Here is a 16,345-nt window from a genome sequence, read left to right as displayed (position 1 = left end):
AGATTTTTTTTCTTTTTTACCAATTTCCTTTATAACCGTACAATAAATATAACCCAATATCACTATAAATTAGTATAATAGTGGTAAAATCATTGAGTGGTGGCATTCCTCAGCCATTAATCACACACCGAGACCGTTTTCAAGAAGTGTTAGATGTATGGGCCCTCCATATGGGCTTTTAAGTTTCAGCATCAAGTTTAGAACCGGAACACAAACAAGAGCAAAATGATACAATACCGCTATAGACTCTTCCACTCTTCCTCCTTGTTGATGACATGGAAAAATCTTTACCTTTAAACTAGCAATCATCTAAACTCAGCACACATCTGGAGGACTTATTTGATATCAGATGCATGCCACGTCCATAATACAATCAACTAATGTACAACTAGATGCAACATAGCAATAAGCACTCAGAATCATAAAGACAAAGACTCAAAAAGTGAGTGATTGATTGAAAGTACGGAGAAGAGAGAAGAGGAAAAGAGTAAAGTAGAACCACACCAGTTTCTCTTCTCTGCTTCTTTCTTCTTTTTCAGGGTTCAGCTCTGCTCTGTTCATACCATTACAGCACTAAAGGTATGAGAGTATGTTTCTTTCCTCCATAATCTCACTTGAATTTCTTTCTAATTTCATCATGTACTTGCTTTTATCAACCTTAGTGTACTAGAGAATAACTTAGGTTTTTGTCTGAAATGTGGGTTTCTATGTAATTTCTTATGATTCTGCACAATCATTTACAAAGGGGTGTGGATAGATTGGCTGAAATTTCCTTGTACAACACCATTTCCACCAATTGAAATTGTAAGGGTGTTTCCTAGTAGTTTCCTAAAGCACTTTAGTAGCGCGTATTCATTAAAGCTTTAAATTGAACTTTTAAAGACTTAGGAAAGACCCCTTTTGCTTCTTTTGTGACATTGTAAGAGAAACAAGTTGTTTTTGGCTACATTTATATGTACCCTGTCTCGATTTCTCTGAATTACATTAGATAGAAAATTAGCAGATTCAAAGATGTTTCCGGGGATGGGAGGAAGTAGTTTTCCTTCGACATCGATGATGTTTCAGTACTATGCATCATTTACTGGTTTAATGATGATGATTACAACTGCGATTAACACATATGTGCCTGATCAAGTTCGTATTTATATTGTGAAATTCGTTCGAAATATCTTTTATGGGAGGAAGAATGCGCCTAACACAATGACAGTAGCAATTAAGGAGTTTCAAGGTGGTGCAGGGGGTGTTCATAATCAAGTGTTTGAGGCTGCAGAAACTTATTTGAATACCAAAATCAGTCCTACTATGAAAGGGCTTGAGTTTAGTAAGTCGGCGAAAGATAAAAAGGTTAACATCTCCGTCAACAAGAGAAGCCAGTATATTGAGGATGAATTTGAAGGTGTCAAACTCAGTTGGAGAATGGTTGGTGGTACTAGTAATAATAGTAGTGCGAGTAATAACCGGATCAGGCAGCCGATGATGCATAGGCCAGGATATTCTGATGCATTCTTTCAAGACCCCTCTGAGAGTAATGAGGAGTCTCCGACTAGATTCGAGCTCATTTTCGATGAGAAGCATTACGAGAAGATTGTCGAGTCTTATATCCCTTACATACTCAAGAAAGCAAAGGAGTTGAATGATGCAAACACGACATTAAAGCTCTGGAGCAGTGGAGGTTCTGATCCGTATTCTGGCCGTGGACCTGGTGTAGGAGGTGGTGTCAACTTACAACATCCATCAACTTTTCAAACCCTGGCACTGGATCCTGATCTTAAGAAAGAGATAATAGACGACTTGGATAGATTTGTTAGGAGGAGAGATTTTTATACAAAAGTTGGCAAGGCGTGGAAGCGAGGCTACTTGTTGTATGGTCCTCCTGGTACTGGAAAATCTAGTTTGGTTGCTGCCATGGCTAATTATCTTAATTTTGATGTCTATGATTTAGAGCTTACCAATATTCGTTCTAATTCTCAATTGAGAAGTGTGCTGCTGGGTACCAAAAATCGATCAATTCTTCTTATCGAGGATATTGATTGCAGTGCTGAAATGCGTGATAGGAGTAAAACTGAAGACCAATTTGATGAATATGGACGTCCATACCGTGCCAAGCAGAGTCGAAATCCTGATGTGAGTGTTACTGTTTGGTTTCATCTTTTATTTTTATGTTAATTTGATATTAGGTTTATGTGCATCAGTTATATGAGTTTCTTATATTTGCAAATGTGTGTTACAGTTGACCCTTTCAGGGCTACTGAACTTCATCGATGGAATATGGTCGAGCTGTGGAGATGAAAGGATCATTATTTTTACAACCAACCATAAAGACAAGCTTGACCCTGCTTTGCTCCGTCCTGGTCGAATGGATAAGCACATTCATCTGTCTTATATTACTGCCCCAGGCTTCAGAATCCTCGCCTCAAACTACCTTTCTATTGAGGAACACCACCTGTTTGGAGAGATTGAAGAACTACTACAAGCGTCACAAACTACACCTGCAGAAGTAGCAGAAGAATTGATGGTTAGCGATGACGCTAATGTTTCCCTCACTGGCCTTGTCCAATTCCTGAAGAGAAAGATAGTTGAAGCAAAACAACTCAAGGAAGAAGAAGTGCAGAAAGCACTTGAGAAATCCCTCGAGGAAGAAAAAGATCAGAAAGAAACAAAAGATGAAGAACCAAAGAAAACTCGGAGTGGGACGTGTTCCAAGTGTGGCTCGATCAAGCCACCGCCAGGAGTATTCCTGTAAGGGCCAATAGGATACCCCACCTGCAAGGGAGTGCTAGCTTAGGTTCTCTTCTTACAGCACTCCGAGGCCTTTTATTAAATTTTTTCACACCTAGGGCCAAGTCTTACACTAGCTAGCTGGTTTCACTTCTGCTAGTTTTTTTCTTTTTTTAGTTTTATTCCGCTTCTGCTTTTGTTGACAGTTTCAGGTGACACTGGAAATGAATCATGATAATACAACTAGATTATATTTTGATATGTTCTCTTCTTATTTTAAGAATAGCCATTAAAACTCATACTGCAGAACATGTTCAGAGCAGTGTATATGCTGTCTGAGTGCAGGTATTCTCTGACAGTATTTGTAAGGGAATCGTTGGATGCACCATAGAATCCATAGATACCCTTACAAATTTATGCTTCCCTGGGAAATTGCTGATGCAGTAGCATCTTGCTTGTACATGGACAACACAATCCTCAGGGAAATGCTACTGTTTTTGCACCAATTGACCTTAGAGTAGTAGTATGCCCTGTATGTGCCGCTGCAATATCAACTGCTTTGGAAAAGCCCCAGCTTTCTTCGATGGACAAGATGCAAATCATTGTTTTTCTTTCTACCTGTTATGACAGTTTAGTATTTTGCCATTGGAAGTCCAAATCAATTCAGTAAAATGTAGTTAAGCTACAAAAGGTATGATGTTGCACTTGGATGTTGGGACATTAGTAACTGAAAATTATTAGAGGCACCAATTTCAATAAAATCTAGCAAAATATTGACAGAAATTTACCACAGATTTTACCCAAGTGAAAGTAGTTAATAATCTCAGTAAAATCATTTATACTGTGAGAATAATGCTCACATAATCTTTTCACGAAATCATTTCCTTCTTCAAACTTCAAAGTTTTCCATTAATTTTCACGAAATCTTGTAATATTAAGTCTTAGTATCTCTCTTCAATATGGGAATGAATGCTTACAGAATCTTGTAAAATCATAATGCCCGGAGGCCCCGGATAGCATCTTGTAAAATCTGTTAGATTATTTGCAATTTGAGAACTCAGTCCCATTATATTTATCTTCTTTGTCATTTCAAAATCCTACAAGTTTGCCTAAGAATTCTATCGACCATGGAACCAAGAAATTCACTTAATGTGATGAATACTGAAGATAGACTTAGTAAATTACCTGATAATCTCATTCATCACATCCTGTCTTTTACTCACACCAAATATGCAGTCCAGATCTGTGTTTTGTCTAGAAGATGGAGGTATATATGGAACTCTATACCCACTCTAACCCTCTCATCACTTCTGTATAATGATCCCATCATAGGATATGACCGGTTCATAGATTTCGTGGATCAGGTACTATTGCTTCATGACTCTACTGACATTCATAAAATTGAATTCAATATTACCAAAGAGTGTAATCTTCGTCTACAAAGCCGTCTAAATACGTGGATTATCGCTGCTTTAAACCACAATGTTCAAGATTTACATATGGGCTTGTGTCTGGACCATTTTCAGTTTTCTCCTCGACTCTTCACGTGTAGTAATCTGAGGGAATTGATTTTGATGAAGCATGGTGTACGATGCACACCTATGGTTCTACCTGGTTCCGTTCACCTACCGCATCTTAAATCTCTTAAACTTCAATCATTTTCATTTGATAATGAAGATTTAACTAATGAGTTCTTTGCACAATGTCCTTCTCTTGAATTTTTGGGCTTGATATTATGCAAATTTCTTCATTTGAATGTTAGAATTTCTTGTCCTAATCTCAAGCACATTGAAATCTTTAGACCCACAGAGATTTGTATGAATGGTCTTCACTCAGACAGTGGCAAGGTCACATTATGTGCCCCAAATCTCTCATACTTTAAGACAAATGATTACATGTCAACAGACTACTCTCTTCAGAACTTATCTTCTATAGTCATTGCTGATATATTAGTCACAAGTGTCCGAAAAAATGAGGATGCACCAGAGCTTCCTGTAGGGGTTAAAGAGTTGTTTGCTAAACGTATGATCCACTTCTTGAGAGCGGTTCACAATGTCAAAGTTCTTAAGTTGTCATACTCGTCTCTTGAGGTATAATTTCGTATATTGAAGATTTATTACGATATTTATTAGTTTTGTAGACATCATTTGACGACTCTTTTCTTTTTTGGTGTGCCAAGTTCGCCTCCTGTGTTCTTGAAAAATTATACACCAAGCTTCCTCCATATCAAAATCTTAAATGTATGAAGCTATGGACGAGCCTTTCACCAGACTCTTTAAATGCAATAACATATCTTCTGAAGATCACTCCAAATATAGAATCTATTGAGGTGAAGACGCAGGTAATGACACCTCCTGGTCTCCTTACAAATATTCGCTACTTCGAAAATTATTCATAGCTACTCGACTCTTGTGATGAATTCATCTTTTATCTTTAGCATTACGTTGCGGATGCCAAGGGAAAGCTCTTTCAAAAACCAGTAATGTGCCCATATTTTGATGAAGTAACTGCAAATTTACTTCTTCTAATCATGTAAGGAATCATGCATGCTACCTCATTATGAAAATAAGTTTCTGGGTTTTCAATTTGATAAAGGTGGATTCAGCAGTAGAATCTTATTGGAAAACAAAGTTGTCATTGCCTAGCATGTTACGTAGCCTCAAGTATGTTAAGATTCTCGGCGTTCAAGGACTTATTAATGAGCTCATGCTATTAGAACTTTTGCTGAAGAATTCTGTGGCCTTAGAGCAAGTGGTTGTTGAAAGCTGCACTCTTGAGCAATGCCGTGAGTCAAACCCAGATCTTAGCAAGAGACGGATGAAGAAATTCAGTGAAACGCTACTAAAACTCCCAAGAGCTGCTGCAACTATCTCATTCTTGTTTAATATCTACATTTGAATGATGGTATGTATACCTTCTTATTAACTTCTGTCTCTTAGATGAGTTTTTGTGAGAATTTATGCTGTCTCAATTTTCTTTAACATGGTGTTTGCGGAATTCGCGTTCCTTTTTAGGAGTTTCTGCGTCTGCTGAATTAATCAAAATAATTATATATAGTTTTTCGCACAGTACTACAAGAAACTATTTCTTCAACGATAAATAGTTTTCTGTCAGAGGAACTGCATCAGCTTTGAGCACCCCGGCCCATACCATGTTTCACCGGAATCTTTCAATGAAAAATAGCTGTTTGCATGAGGGATTGCTTGAATTCTTGAGCATTTGTCCATGCCATTATGATCCCCAAGTTTGCTTATGGTTTGAGTTTTAGGGTCATAACAATAGAACAAGAATTTCTTTCTGCACAACATTAGTACTTGATTGCTTTTTGTAATGGAAAATGGTTCGTAGTAAAGATCACACCCTATACTAAAATCCTTGACCCAGTTCCATTAATTTTTGTTATAGTAGTCCCGTTTCTGATCGTGCTCTTGCGTACGATTGCTTCTCTTATATGCCCATATGTCTATGCGGGAACTGTAATCCTGAACCCAACACAGATTACCTCCCAACACCTTGAGTGTATTAGACCAGAATAAATGTGGACGTTCAAGAACCTCAGGAGGTGGCAGAGGGAGCTTTCCTAACTCCTCATCTTCCAAATCGAAGGTGACAATAACATCGTCATCATCCAACCAATGAAGGACTCCATTAAAGAAAACACCGTTGACACCGAACCTGAGATTCATAATAAATGTTTCTTTGTCTCTCCACTTGTTGCTGCCAATAGTATATACTTGGACGTATGACCCATGCGGCTGGCCATCGAGGGCATAAATTCTAATAACCTTGTACTCGTTAGTTTGGTGGCAATAACCGAAACCACTCTAAACTAGCAGAAGTTCGTGCCAAGCCCTACTGAAATTATAAAAATTAGAGTCTTTCCCGTGCGTTGCACGGGATTAAGTTATTTGCGTTGAAAATATAGAGACGAGTCTCTCCTATTGTGTGAAAATATATTATCTACTTGCTTAGAAACCGCTGTGTATTAGCAGATCGAATTTGTAGCCTTAGCCAAAACAATTGGGCCGAAAATTTGGTCCCAGTTAAATGGGATATTACTTGAGCTGAAATTGTAAAGATTGTAGAATATTAGCACATCAGCCTGCCTGTTTGGGATGACCAATCTTCGGTAAGCATTTTGAAGTTGATAACTGACACATAGTTTACTACGTTACACATCTCAGAGAACCGCTGATCTTAGTAGTTAGTTATATGTACAAAACCTTCGTTGTCTGACTCATGAATTCGATCTCTTATAGATGTTAATAAAATGTACTCATACTTTGCTCTTTTGGTACACATTGATAATGTCTCTCTAGTCCATACGAGTAATATGGTTGGCGGTCGGAAAATAATGCTTATTCTTTAAGTCCTAATTATAAGAAATATATGGCATGCTAAACAAATACTTGCAACATTTTTCTCCTTACAGATCATGATATTAGAGAAGTGTAGAAAAAGGTAAAGTATAATTTAATTACAAAAGAAACATGTTATTACTCTGATCACAGTATGTACGAATATATCATAACTCTACGGGATACAACTAAAACTGCTTTAAGTTTTCAATTAACAGTCAAATGAGGACCGAATAAAAAGGACATAGTCTTTCTCAACCGTACACTAACAAAAAGGACTCAAACGAAATCAGCGGCTTATCGGTTACAAACTGGTCATCTGAATCAAAAAGAAAATCAGAAGTTATAGTGCAACAACAGTTGGTTGGAATGAATACCTACCTGTGAAATCAGTAACAAATTGAAACATGCATGACAGTACCACAGGGAAGGGTAATAGGAGAGAGGTGGTCATACAGTCCAACTCCTGACATTTCTCCATGACCCCGTTAATTTACGCTCAACAATTGTACCTTCTAGAAAACCTTCAGAAAACTCCTAAAAATCTGCTTCAATATACTTGAAAAGTGAACATTTATGATGCCTCAATTTCTCACCTGGGTAACAGGAGATTGATGTTTTACCGATAACGTCTCACCAGATTTGTAACATGGGAAACTACCAAAAATATTAACCACAAAACATACTCAATGAGAGAATAAAAAAAATAATCAAACGATGCATCTATACGATCGCCAATTAAATCCCACACCTCTCTTCTCATTTCACAATGTAAAGCACTAATGACACCAGTGTCTCTGAATGCACACATACTCAAATGGGTTTTCTTCTGTCCAACATTAATTTGACAATTCTAAAATATAGCGAGAAGTTGTACCCACTGATGTTCTCATTTGCAGCTGAAAAACATAATGCACCAATAGCTTGCCAAAAAGAATCCAGGTTTCCGATGAGGTTCATTTGCTTTTTATAAAATTATGCTCGTGACTTATTGGGTAACGGGAAACAATTGCTATGAGTAAGCACACAAAACACCATTCCGGCACTTTTCCATATTTGCTCATTAGTTACAGTATAGCAAGAAGCAAGTATTTGACAACCATGATGAATAGAAATAGATGGTTTTGTAGTTCTTACTGATTGTAGGCTAACACCAATGTACTGGAAGAGTACAATGTACCCATGTTTTAGAAAATACAACACTATAATCTTGTTGTTTTTCAAGAGAATATCATGAGAACACATAAGTAAGACGGTCCAATTGATGTAGCCATATGTACCCGATGAATTCGCTCCCAACAGATCTTCTTTGGTAGTTTTGCTATTTTATAAGTTTATCCAAGAGTCCATTGATCAAAATTGCGACTGTAATGAAGAAACAAAACCAGCATTAGCACCAAAACCAAAAAACAAAAACATTAATTAGTTCAACTTCTGACCACTATTGAGAGACCCCCATTTCTTAAATTTTAAAACAACTTCACATAATAACACTGACATTTAGTCAAAATTTCGTGTTAACGAACATTAGTCGCCAATTAAATTTTAAACCAGCATTAGCACTAAAACCAAAACACAAAGACATTAATTAGTTCAACTTCTAACCACTATTGAGACACCCCCGTTCTTAAATTTTAAAACAGCTTCACATAATAACACTGACATTTAGTCAAAATCTCGTGTTAACGAACATTACTGAAAGAAAATTTTGTTTTATAGAGTTTCATTTTCGTTGCCAGTTTTTCATCAATTAACCATTAACATATTATCACCAGATGAAGCGTGGGGCTTTTGATAGTGCAATAAATTGGATGTCGTATCCCCATTCTCCACTTCTAGTTTCATACTAATGTAATTTTTCTACTAAAAGAAGACGATGACAACAAAAGAGAAGGACACTATAATTCAATGGAGGAGAAGAAAACTAACTAAAAGAAGACGTCAACAACAAAAGGGAAGACACTGTAATTTAAATTTAAAAGGAAAAAAGAAAATTACCTTCGAATGGTATATCTCCAGGCAGCATTGCCTCATATTCCCCACGATGATATGTACAAACTTCCAGAGCTTAAGTCTGCTTCTACAGCCATAAGCCTTTTACTTAGCAAAAGCAACTGCATCTAAATTGGGGCTTTTGGCTACTTGAAAAGGAGTTTGTTTCCAAAACCTCGGGAAAGACACATCACCTAACCCATACATTAGCATAGATGCTTCTTACTTCTTCATTACAAATTGATAAATTACAAACCCCTCAGTTATATATCTTATAAACAATTGAAAACTCTTGAGAAGCAAAGAAGAAAGCATGAAGATTACCAAGAAAATCCGGACGACAACATCTCAAACAAAATCAAAAGAGTCAAGACAAAATGCAATTAGAAAAAGACCATTTCAATTTCTTCGTAAATTAGTTTAGTTAAGCACAGTGCAGTGCAGTGCAGCCCTTTCTTCAAATATGACTTTACCTTGATTATGAAATTTTGTCAGCTGCTCGATGCCACCAACCACAGATAACACTGTAATATTATGCATAAGCCACTTATCGGGGCAAGTATTTAACAGAACATAGAGTAAGTTAGCGCAACTGAAGTGCTTAGAGAAACATGGAAATCCCCAAGATAGAGATAAAAGAGAATGATTGGAATACATTTACTATTCAGTAGTATGTCTTTTTCTTTTGAGCTCTCCTCAACCGGCTTAATGGCGTGTCCATCTTATATCAAAATTGTTGAATATAAAAATGTTTGAAAAGCCAGAGGAAGAGAGTAACCTAAAACACATTTACATTCCTATAAGGAGTTTCAGTCATCAATAAAGGAAAACAGTTTGTACAGCACATGAATATTATACCTGCATAATCCCAGCAACTGCTTCTTTTGTTGTGTTAAAGATTATACCTTCATATGAACAACACCATTTTAATCACCTTCGCCGAGATTTCAAAACTGTTTGATTAGTCGAGCGATCAAGCTTGATAAGAAATTAGATTAGATGGTTCAAAAATTACAATGCTTACAGAATCAAATAAATAAAATCTAGGGCATATTTGTTTCATGCCAGTGGGTAATTCATCATACCATATTCATTAAGCTTTTGATGTTTAGGTAGAAAAAACCGTATATCCTGATTCCAAGTCAAAACAAAAAAAATCTCAGCAGTCATCATTATAAATCGAGGGAGAAAATAACAGGAATGGGATTTTCGCAAACCAAATAGGGTTTAGTAGAAAACTTAGACGCATGCAGTCAACCCATGACGGAAAAAATAATGGGATATTTTCTCGTTCACTGATCACAATGTGAAAAACATCAACCTCTGAAACGAATAAGATAAAGCGATCAAAAAAGGATATCGAAGCGATAAATTACCAAGGTGCAATTGAATGAGAAAAGAAAAAAAGGAGAGAAGGAGGCTGTAGATGAATATCGCATAGGGTTTTGTTATCATCAAGGGGTAGTCATCACCCTAGGTTTTTGATGTGCAGCCGTAATATTCGTTAAAAAAATATAACCTTGACGTTTGTCGCCATTTTTTTCAGAGAGAATTGTGAGCCATTTTTTCCAGAGAGAATTATAAGCGAAAAGAGGACGGTAGAGAAGAGATTAGGGTTTCAAGATTAGCTTTTAGGTATTCGATATGTATCCAAAATAGAATGGAAATACTCAATTCCTATTGGTCGGGGGCCAGGAGCTCTATAATTCAAGCTTTTGGCCTAACTTTCAATGTGAGGCCAGCAATTTGTACTCAAATTATATATACAATAAATTCCCCTGTTAAGGGATTGAAAACTGCGAAAGGTTCAGGGGTGTGGACACTAGGATCCCCTTTCTGAAAACAAACCAGTCCATTGCATGATCTGTTGAGATTATTATCCCCACATTGTATGGGTTACCTAAGATCCTGCGGTTTATAATCCTTAGGGACTCTCCACTCATTGCCAATTGATTTTGAGTTGGATGCCCGTATTCTAACATGGTATCAGAGCAGGTTATTTCTGACGAGTCATTGACCGCTCCTTTACTCCGCGTCACCCGATTTATTGTTGTCCACGTGTTAGACCCAACGAGGATACACGTTGTCCACGTGTTATACACAACGAGGCTACAAGTGAGGGGGCGTGTTGAGATTATTAGTCCCACATTGTATGGGTTACCTAAGATCCTGCGACTTATAATCTTTAGGGCCTCTCCACTCATTTCCAATTAGTTTTGAGTTCGATGCCCGTATTATAACATGGTATCAGAGCGAAGCCCCAGACCCAGACCAGCGTACGCCGGGTGTAGGCCGAGTTACTGGTCGAAGTGTTTAACCGATTTTGTCACTTATACACCCGGGGTGTAGGCCAGTGCCGATACTGGCCGAGGTGTTACCCCCTGATTTAGTCATTCACCTGTGTGCACCTGTTACCGATGGACTGGTAACTCGTATGTAGGTTCACGTGTGAGGCCCAGTGATTGGCCTTGCACGTGAGGGGCGTGTGAAAGGACAATGGTCCTACATCGCTATAATCCGCTTAATTAACTTAAAATATAATATGAAATGGCCGCTCCACTCATTTCCAATTATTTTTGAGTTGGATGCCCGCAGATTTTAACATGATCCAACAAGGATTTCATGGTGATAAGATTTTAAACAAAACCTTCCATGCTCCATCTCCATGAATGTGTCATAAGAGTAGTAATAGTTCATCTTATTACCATCATCAATATGATCATATTCTTTTCCAAAGTAAAGCTGGATTTTATTGTCTTCGTTCTCACGGCATGCGAAAATAAAGCCTGCCTCGTTAAGATGTCTATCATCCAGGATAGTTTTCCATGATTTGCACACACTTAGCCAGTAAAGAAGCTTCCCGAAAAGGTAAGCGAAAAAGTATGTTTCCTAAGATATCATTGTTAAGATTTTCCATGAAAACCTATACTCATCAAAACGTTGATATTACCTCTTAGTTTTGTTTTTCTTGTATTGTGATGATTTCAATCCAAAAAATACTGTTTCGAGATTTGGTTTGTGTCGCGCGCAACTCTTATATATTATTTTTCTCGGTTAGGGTTCTATAGAAACTCATCATTAGGATGGTTTATATATAAGAAAAACATGCCATGGGCCAAGACCTACCCAACAGTCCAACCCTTGTATATATCAGGCCTCATATAGAACCCTATTTTGGGACGTACAAGAAAATTTGGAGGCATACATAATAAGACAAAAAGGGGTTGGAAATAGTATTTTTAGGCTATCCCTTATCCAACCTATTTTCATATATGTCAAAATACCCTTATGAGATTAGTGTTAAACTAGTGTTAATCAGATTAATCAGTATTAATCTGATTAGTTAGTTTAGTGTTAATTTAGGATCATAATTTTCTTTTTAAAGATTAGTGAGTTATTTTTTTAGAAAAAGAAGGAGGAAAGAAGAAGGAGAGGAGGAAATTTTTTTTTTCTTTGTGATCTTTGTGATTATTGAGAGATGTCTGATACAAATTCGAGTGAGGAAGATGAATCTTCATCACGTAAAGCTATAAATTTCTTAGACCATTTCATAGAACCTGAACCTGAACCACAATTAGATATAAATTTCTTAATCAGGAAACTAAGTAAGGGCATGCTAGTCTTGTTCACTTTCTTGGTTCATTGCAATTTCCTTTGGTCAGCTCTATTTAGTTTTGAAGACACACAGTTATTTTGACTGTTGTTTTATGGTTCGAGTTGACTAATCCTTTCCTAAGTCTGGCTGAAGACTTTAAACTTAGCACTTATTGGGAGGTATCCCATGCTCATGCAACACGGTAATATCTTTCCTTAACTCTTCCGCTTCAAATGGTAACAGTTTCTCCTTGTTCATGCTTTTAGTTTCATCTTTAGAACATTGAGGACAATGTTAGATTTAAGTTTGGGGGTATGGGAGAAACTTTTTAGTTGCAATAAATAAACTCCAGAGCCTAGAAATTTATGCGTATTTAGGATGGCACTAACCAATCTAAGTGGATGGAAGCATTTTGGTTGTAGGAGTTGAGGAACCAATATGAATAGATGGAAACATCTAAAGAGTCTATTCATAAAAGCACAGAGCTCAGGTGTTAGAAATAACATGATAGTTTCACCATATTTCGTTGAGTCCTTTTCACTTCTTTTTTTTTTTTTAAACTATGTTTCTCTAAGTGATTAGGTGGGGCACACGATTCAAGTTGTTACCACTGCTAGGGTGAATTAGAGTGATTGAGTTACTATATAAAAAAAAAAAAGTTAAGACCGGACCAGTTAGACCAATCGGAATAAGTATTAATACTTGGATAGCAATATGCGTGTGTTCTCCCTGTTGCCGTCGCCTAAGCAAGCGTGGAATGCAGGACCTGTGGGAACTATCGTGTAATCTGCTGACAAGAAGCATGAGCTTGGATCAAAAAGATCTATTCATGCCGTTAAGTTAAAAAAAAAATGGTTATTGTTCTGTGTAGTCAACTGCTGGTTCCCTTGTATTTGCCAGTTTGTTGATCTAGATTTAAGTTATTGACCGCTGGTTCCCTTGTATATGCCAGCAGTGTTGATATTAGTCAGACCGGTATCTCAGTCCATTAGGATAGGTTCATTTTAGCAGTGGTCTTCAGAAAGATATGTGAAACATTGATCATTTGGTCAACATCAACACCATCTATGTTTTTCTATATCCATCTCTTAATCTTTCAATGTGATTAGTTTGACTCCGAATATGATGTCCATAGTGCAACTATCCTAGTAGAGATCTGTCACTTATATATGAATTTTAGTATGTTTGAGTGCAAACTCGTGTACATCAATTGGAATTTCGCATCAGGGTACTTCCTCTTGTAGTCAATAAGTATGCCAACCAAGGAGATTCTTTAGTGCCTTCCAAGGTTCGTTGTAGATAGCTAGGGTCTGGAGTATTAAGGTTTTGTGGGTATATCTCTTGTAAGCCCTCCTGAGACTATAACTCGACCACTAGGGCCACCTAGGGGTTTAAAGGCTTGTTGCATACGCTAAATGCAATCGACGATGCCTGCGACAGTGAGTTAGGATTTTATTTTCTATTTGATTTGCTCGGGACTAGCAAATAATAAGTTTGGGGGGTATTTGATAGACGCATTTATGTGTCTAATACAGCCCAATTGTATATATTGTTAGTACCCATTTTTGTACTTATGATGGTATTTTATTTATTTGTAGGTGTTTTTTGAAAAATAAGGTTTTGCGGCGAAAGTGACTCAATATGTGGCATTTTGACCTCTGTAAACAGTGAACCGGAAGTACCCCGAAAGTATGCCGGAAGCGCCCCAGAAATGCACCGGAAACGTCCCAGAAATGTCCCGGAGGAACCCAAAAAAATTACTATTTCCCCCCAAAAAAAGGATGTTTCCACCCCAATTGCTAAAGGGACACCCAACAGTGGTTAGGGGACACCCTTTCTTCACGATTCAAAAAATGGCGGGAAAATCTTATGTGTGGTCCAAAAAGAGTTTCCACCTTCTAGTGTCCCATCCCAAGCATGTTTCTCTTAGTAAAAGCAATCAATTATCCAGTAGAAATCATCCTTTTTTAAAACAATTCTAGACTGCTAGCTTCATCGTCAATAACACTGCAGCTTGAACCATGACATGATTAATTTTGCACCATTTTTTCTGCAACATCTAAATTTTTTCGATGACAGCAAAGCAAACATATTCATCGGGAAGCAGCAGCTACTAAAGACTCGAGAGTTGATTTCTCTCCTCTTATTGACTTCTCAGTTGAGGAGTCAGTCTTCCTAATATTCCCCTCTTACCTACTATTCATTATTAAATTATTATTATCCTTGGATACTAAGAGGAGGTAAATATTTGATTAGGTGTGTACTAAAATATCCATATAAAACAAAAATCTTTCACAATTGAATTGGTACACCCCCGATAAATCAATACCCCTTATTAGCAACCTTTGAATTTCCAAATTTTACTTGCTTTTTTATTATTATTGGTAGTAGTACCAGTACACTACTCAGTGTTCTTGCTCTCTTTCCCTTTAAATTTTACATTCGTTACTTCAAAGTTGAAACTTTTTCTGCTTTATATTTATATCCACAAAACGTCTACCACCACTTTATTCATTATAGAATCCACCGAGAACTACGCATCCTGATTGGCTAATCAGCCCATCGACTCAACATAACGTGACTAAACACCAAGAACTCTCATAAACATCCTATAAGATCCAAAATAGTGCCTTCACCCATACAAGATAATATCTACCACATTATCTACTACAACTAGATGATCTTCTGTGATATAAATTATCATGGACACCTTCTTCTCAACATCATAATCTACTCCAGCACCACAAAGATGATCTTCTCCTCAACAAGATGTCTTACCAACATGTTCATACGAATACTTTATAACGGCATATCTTCCAACATCCATAAGCACCATAATGATGTTCTCCTTCCACCATTTATGGTCTTTCACATATCACCCCTAGAGGTGGGATCAATTCCCCAAATCTCGATTGAGAAATCCATTGAGATTGAGAATTCCATGATTAAACCAATAGCCTAGGCCTCCTTGTATGGGAGTCACAAATTTATTTCCCAAATATTGGTCTCTTTGGATTAGAAACCCTTTATAATTTGGAAACCATGGTCAATTGGAAAACACATCTTAATATGGTTATTTGTTTTATTGCATTCAAAGAAATGAAAAGTAGTGGTTCTGTTGATTCCTTGCAAATAGTTAAGAGTATTGGTTTTCTTTAGTGTTCTGTTACTTTGCCGTAACTAGACTCATTTCTCTCACTAGAATATACGAATTGCAGACATTCGAGTTATGTGTACTCTCCCTGTTTTGTGTATGTCTCTAGTCCCCTAGCTCCTTCAAGTACTTCATTTCCTGTTTTTTGTATGAATATGATGTTGTTCAAGTATCTCTTGTTAGAGCAGGGGATCGAATAATATTGCTAGGGAGGTAAACAGGGCATGGAGTAGCACTTCCCATTAGATAAACATAATAATGAACCACTTGCTAGTTTCATTCAACTAGAACCTTTTAACTTGACTTGAATAGATCTGTTTAAATCTAGAAGATACTGTTTGTTCTTTTATGCTATCTGTTAATCATCCTGCTTTTTACCAGAACAATAGCATGTAGGTTTTTTTTTTTTGTTTTAAAAGCTTGGATTGGAGAATGTTGTACCTTGTGTTCTCTATTTTTTATTTATTGCTTCCCGTGCAGCCAACAACTAAGAACTCTGAAGTTTTTGTGATCCACAGGAAGAAAGAG

At 37.0% G+C, this 16,345-nt stretch overlaps 2 protein-coding genes across 2 annotated transcripts; both read left to right on the top strand.

Annotated features, from left to right (window-relative positions):
* The first annotated feature begins 447 nt into the window (after positions 1 to 447).
* Positions 448 to 2,979, top strand: LOC113322104 (AAA-ATPase At3g50940-like). Its single transcript, XM_026570123.1, has 2 exons — positions 448 to 2,124; positions 2,231 to 2,979. The coding sequence occupies exons 1-2, from the start codon at positions 1,012 to 1,014 to the stop codon at positions 2,741 to 2,743; spliced, it is 1,626 nt and encodes a 541-aa protein (XP_026425908.1). The 5' UTR covers positions 448 to 1,011; the 3' UTR covers positions 2,744 to 2,979.
* A 1,340-nt stretch (positions 2,980 to 4,319) lies between these two features.
* Positions 4,320 to 4,814, top strand: LOC113325335 (putative F-box/LRR-repeat protein At3g59160). The gene has a single exon (XM_026573532.1). The coding sequence runs from the start codon at positions 4,320 to 4,322 to the stop codon at positions 4,812 to 4,814; it is 495 nt and encodes a 164-aa protein (XP_026429317.1).
* The last annotated feature ends 11,531 nt before the right edge of the window (positions 4,815 to 16,345 follow it).

The sequence above is a fragment of the Papaver somniferum genome, chromosome 11 (genome assembly GCF_003573695.1).
Source record: "Papaver somniferum cultivar HN1 chromosome 11, ASM357369v1, whole genome shotgun sequence".
NCBI classification, from domain to species: Eukaryota; Viridiplantae; Streptophyta; class Magnoliopsida; order Ranunculales; family Papaveraceae; genus Papaver; species Papaver somniferum.
Note: the sequence above shows the minus strand (reverse complement) of the source record. Positions and strands in the feature narration are given on the sequence as shown.

Coding starts and splice junctions, on each gene's coding strand:
- LOC113322104 (XM_026570123.1), top strand. CDS start 1,012: ATGTTTCCGGGGATGGGAGGAAGTAGTTTTCCTTCGACATCGATGATG. Junction 2,125..2,230: donor AGCAGAGTCGAAATCCTGAT/GTGAGTGTTACT, acceptor TGTGTGTTACAG/TTGACCCTTTCAGGGCTACT.
- LOC113325335 (XM_026573532.1), top strand. CDS start 4,320: ATGGTTCTACCTGGTTCCGTTCACCTACCGCATCTTAAATCTCTTAAA.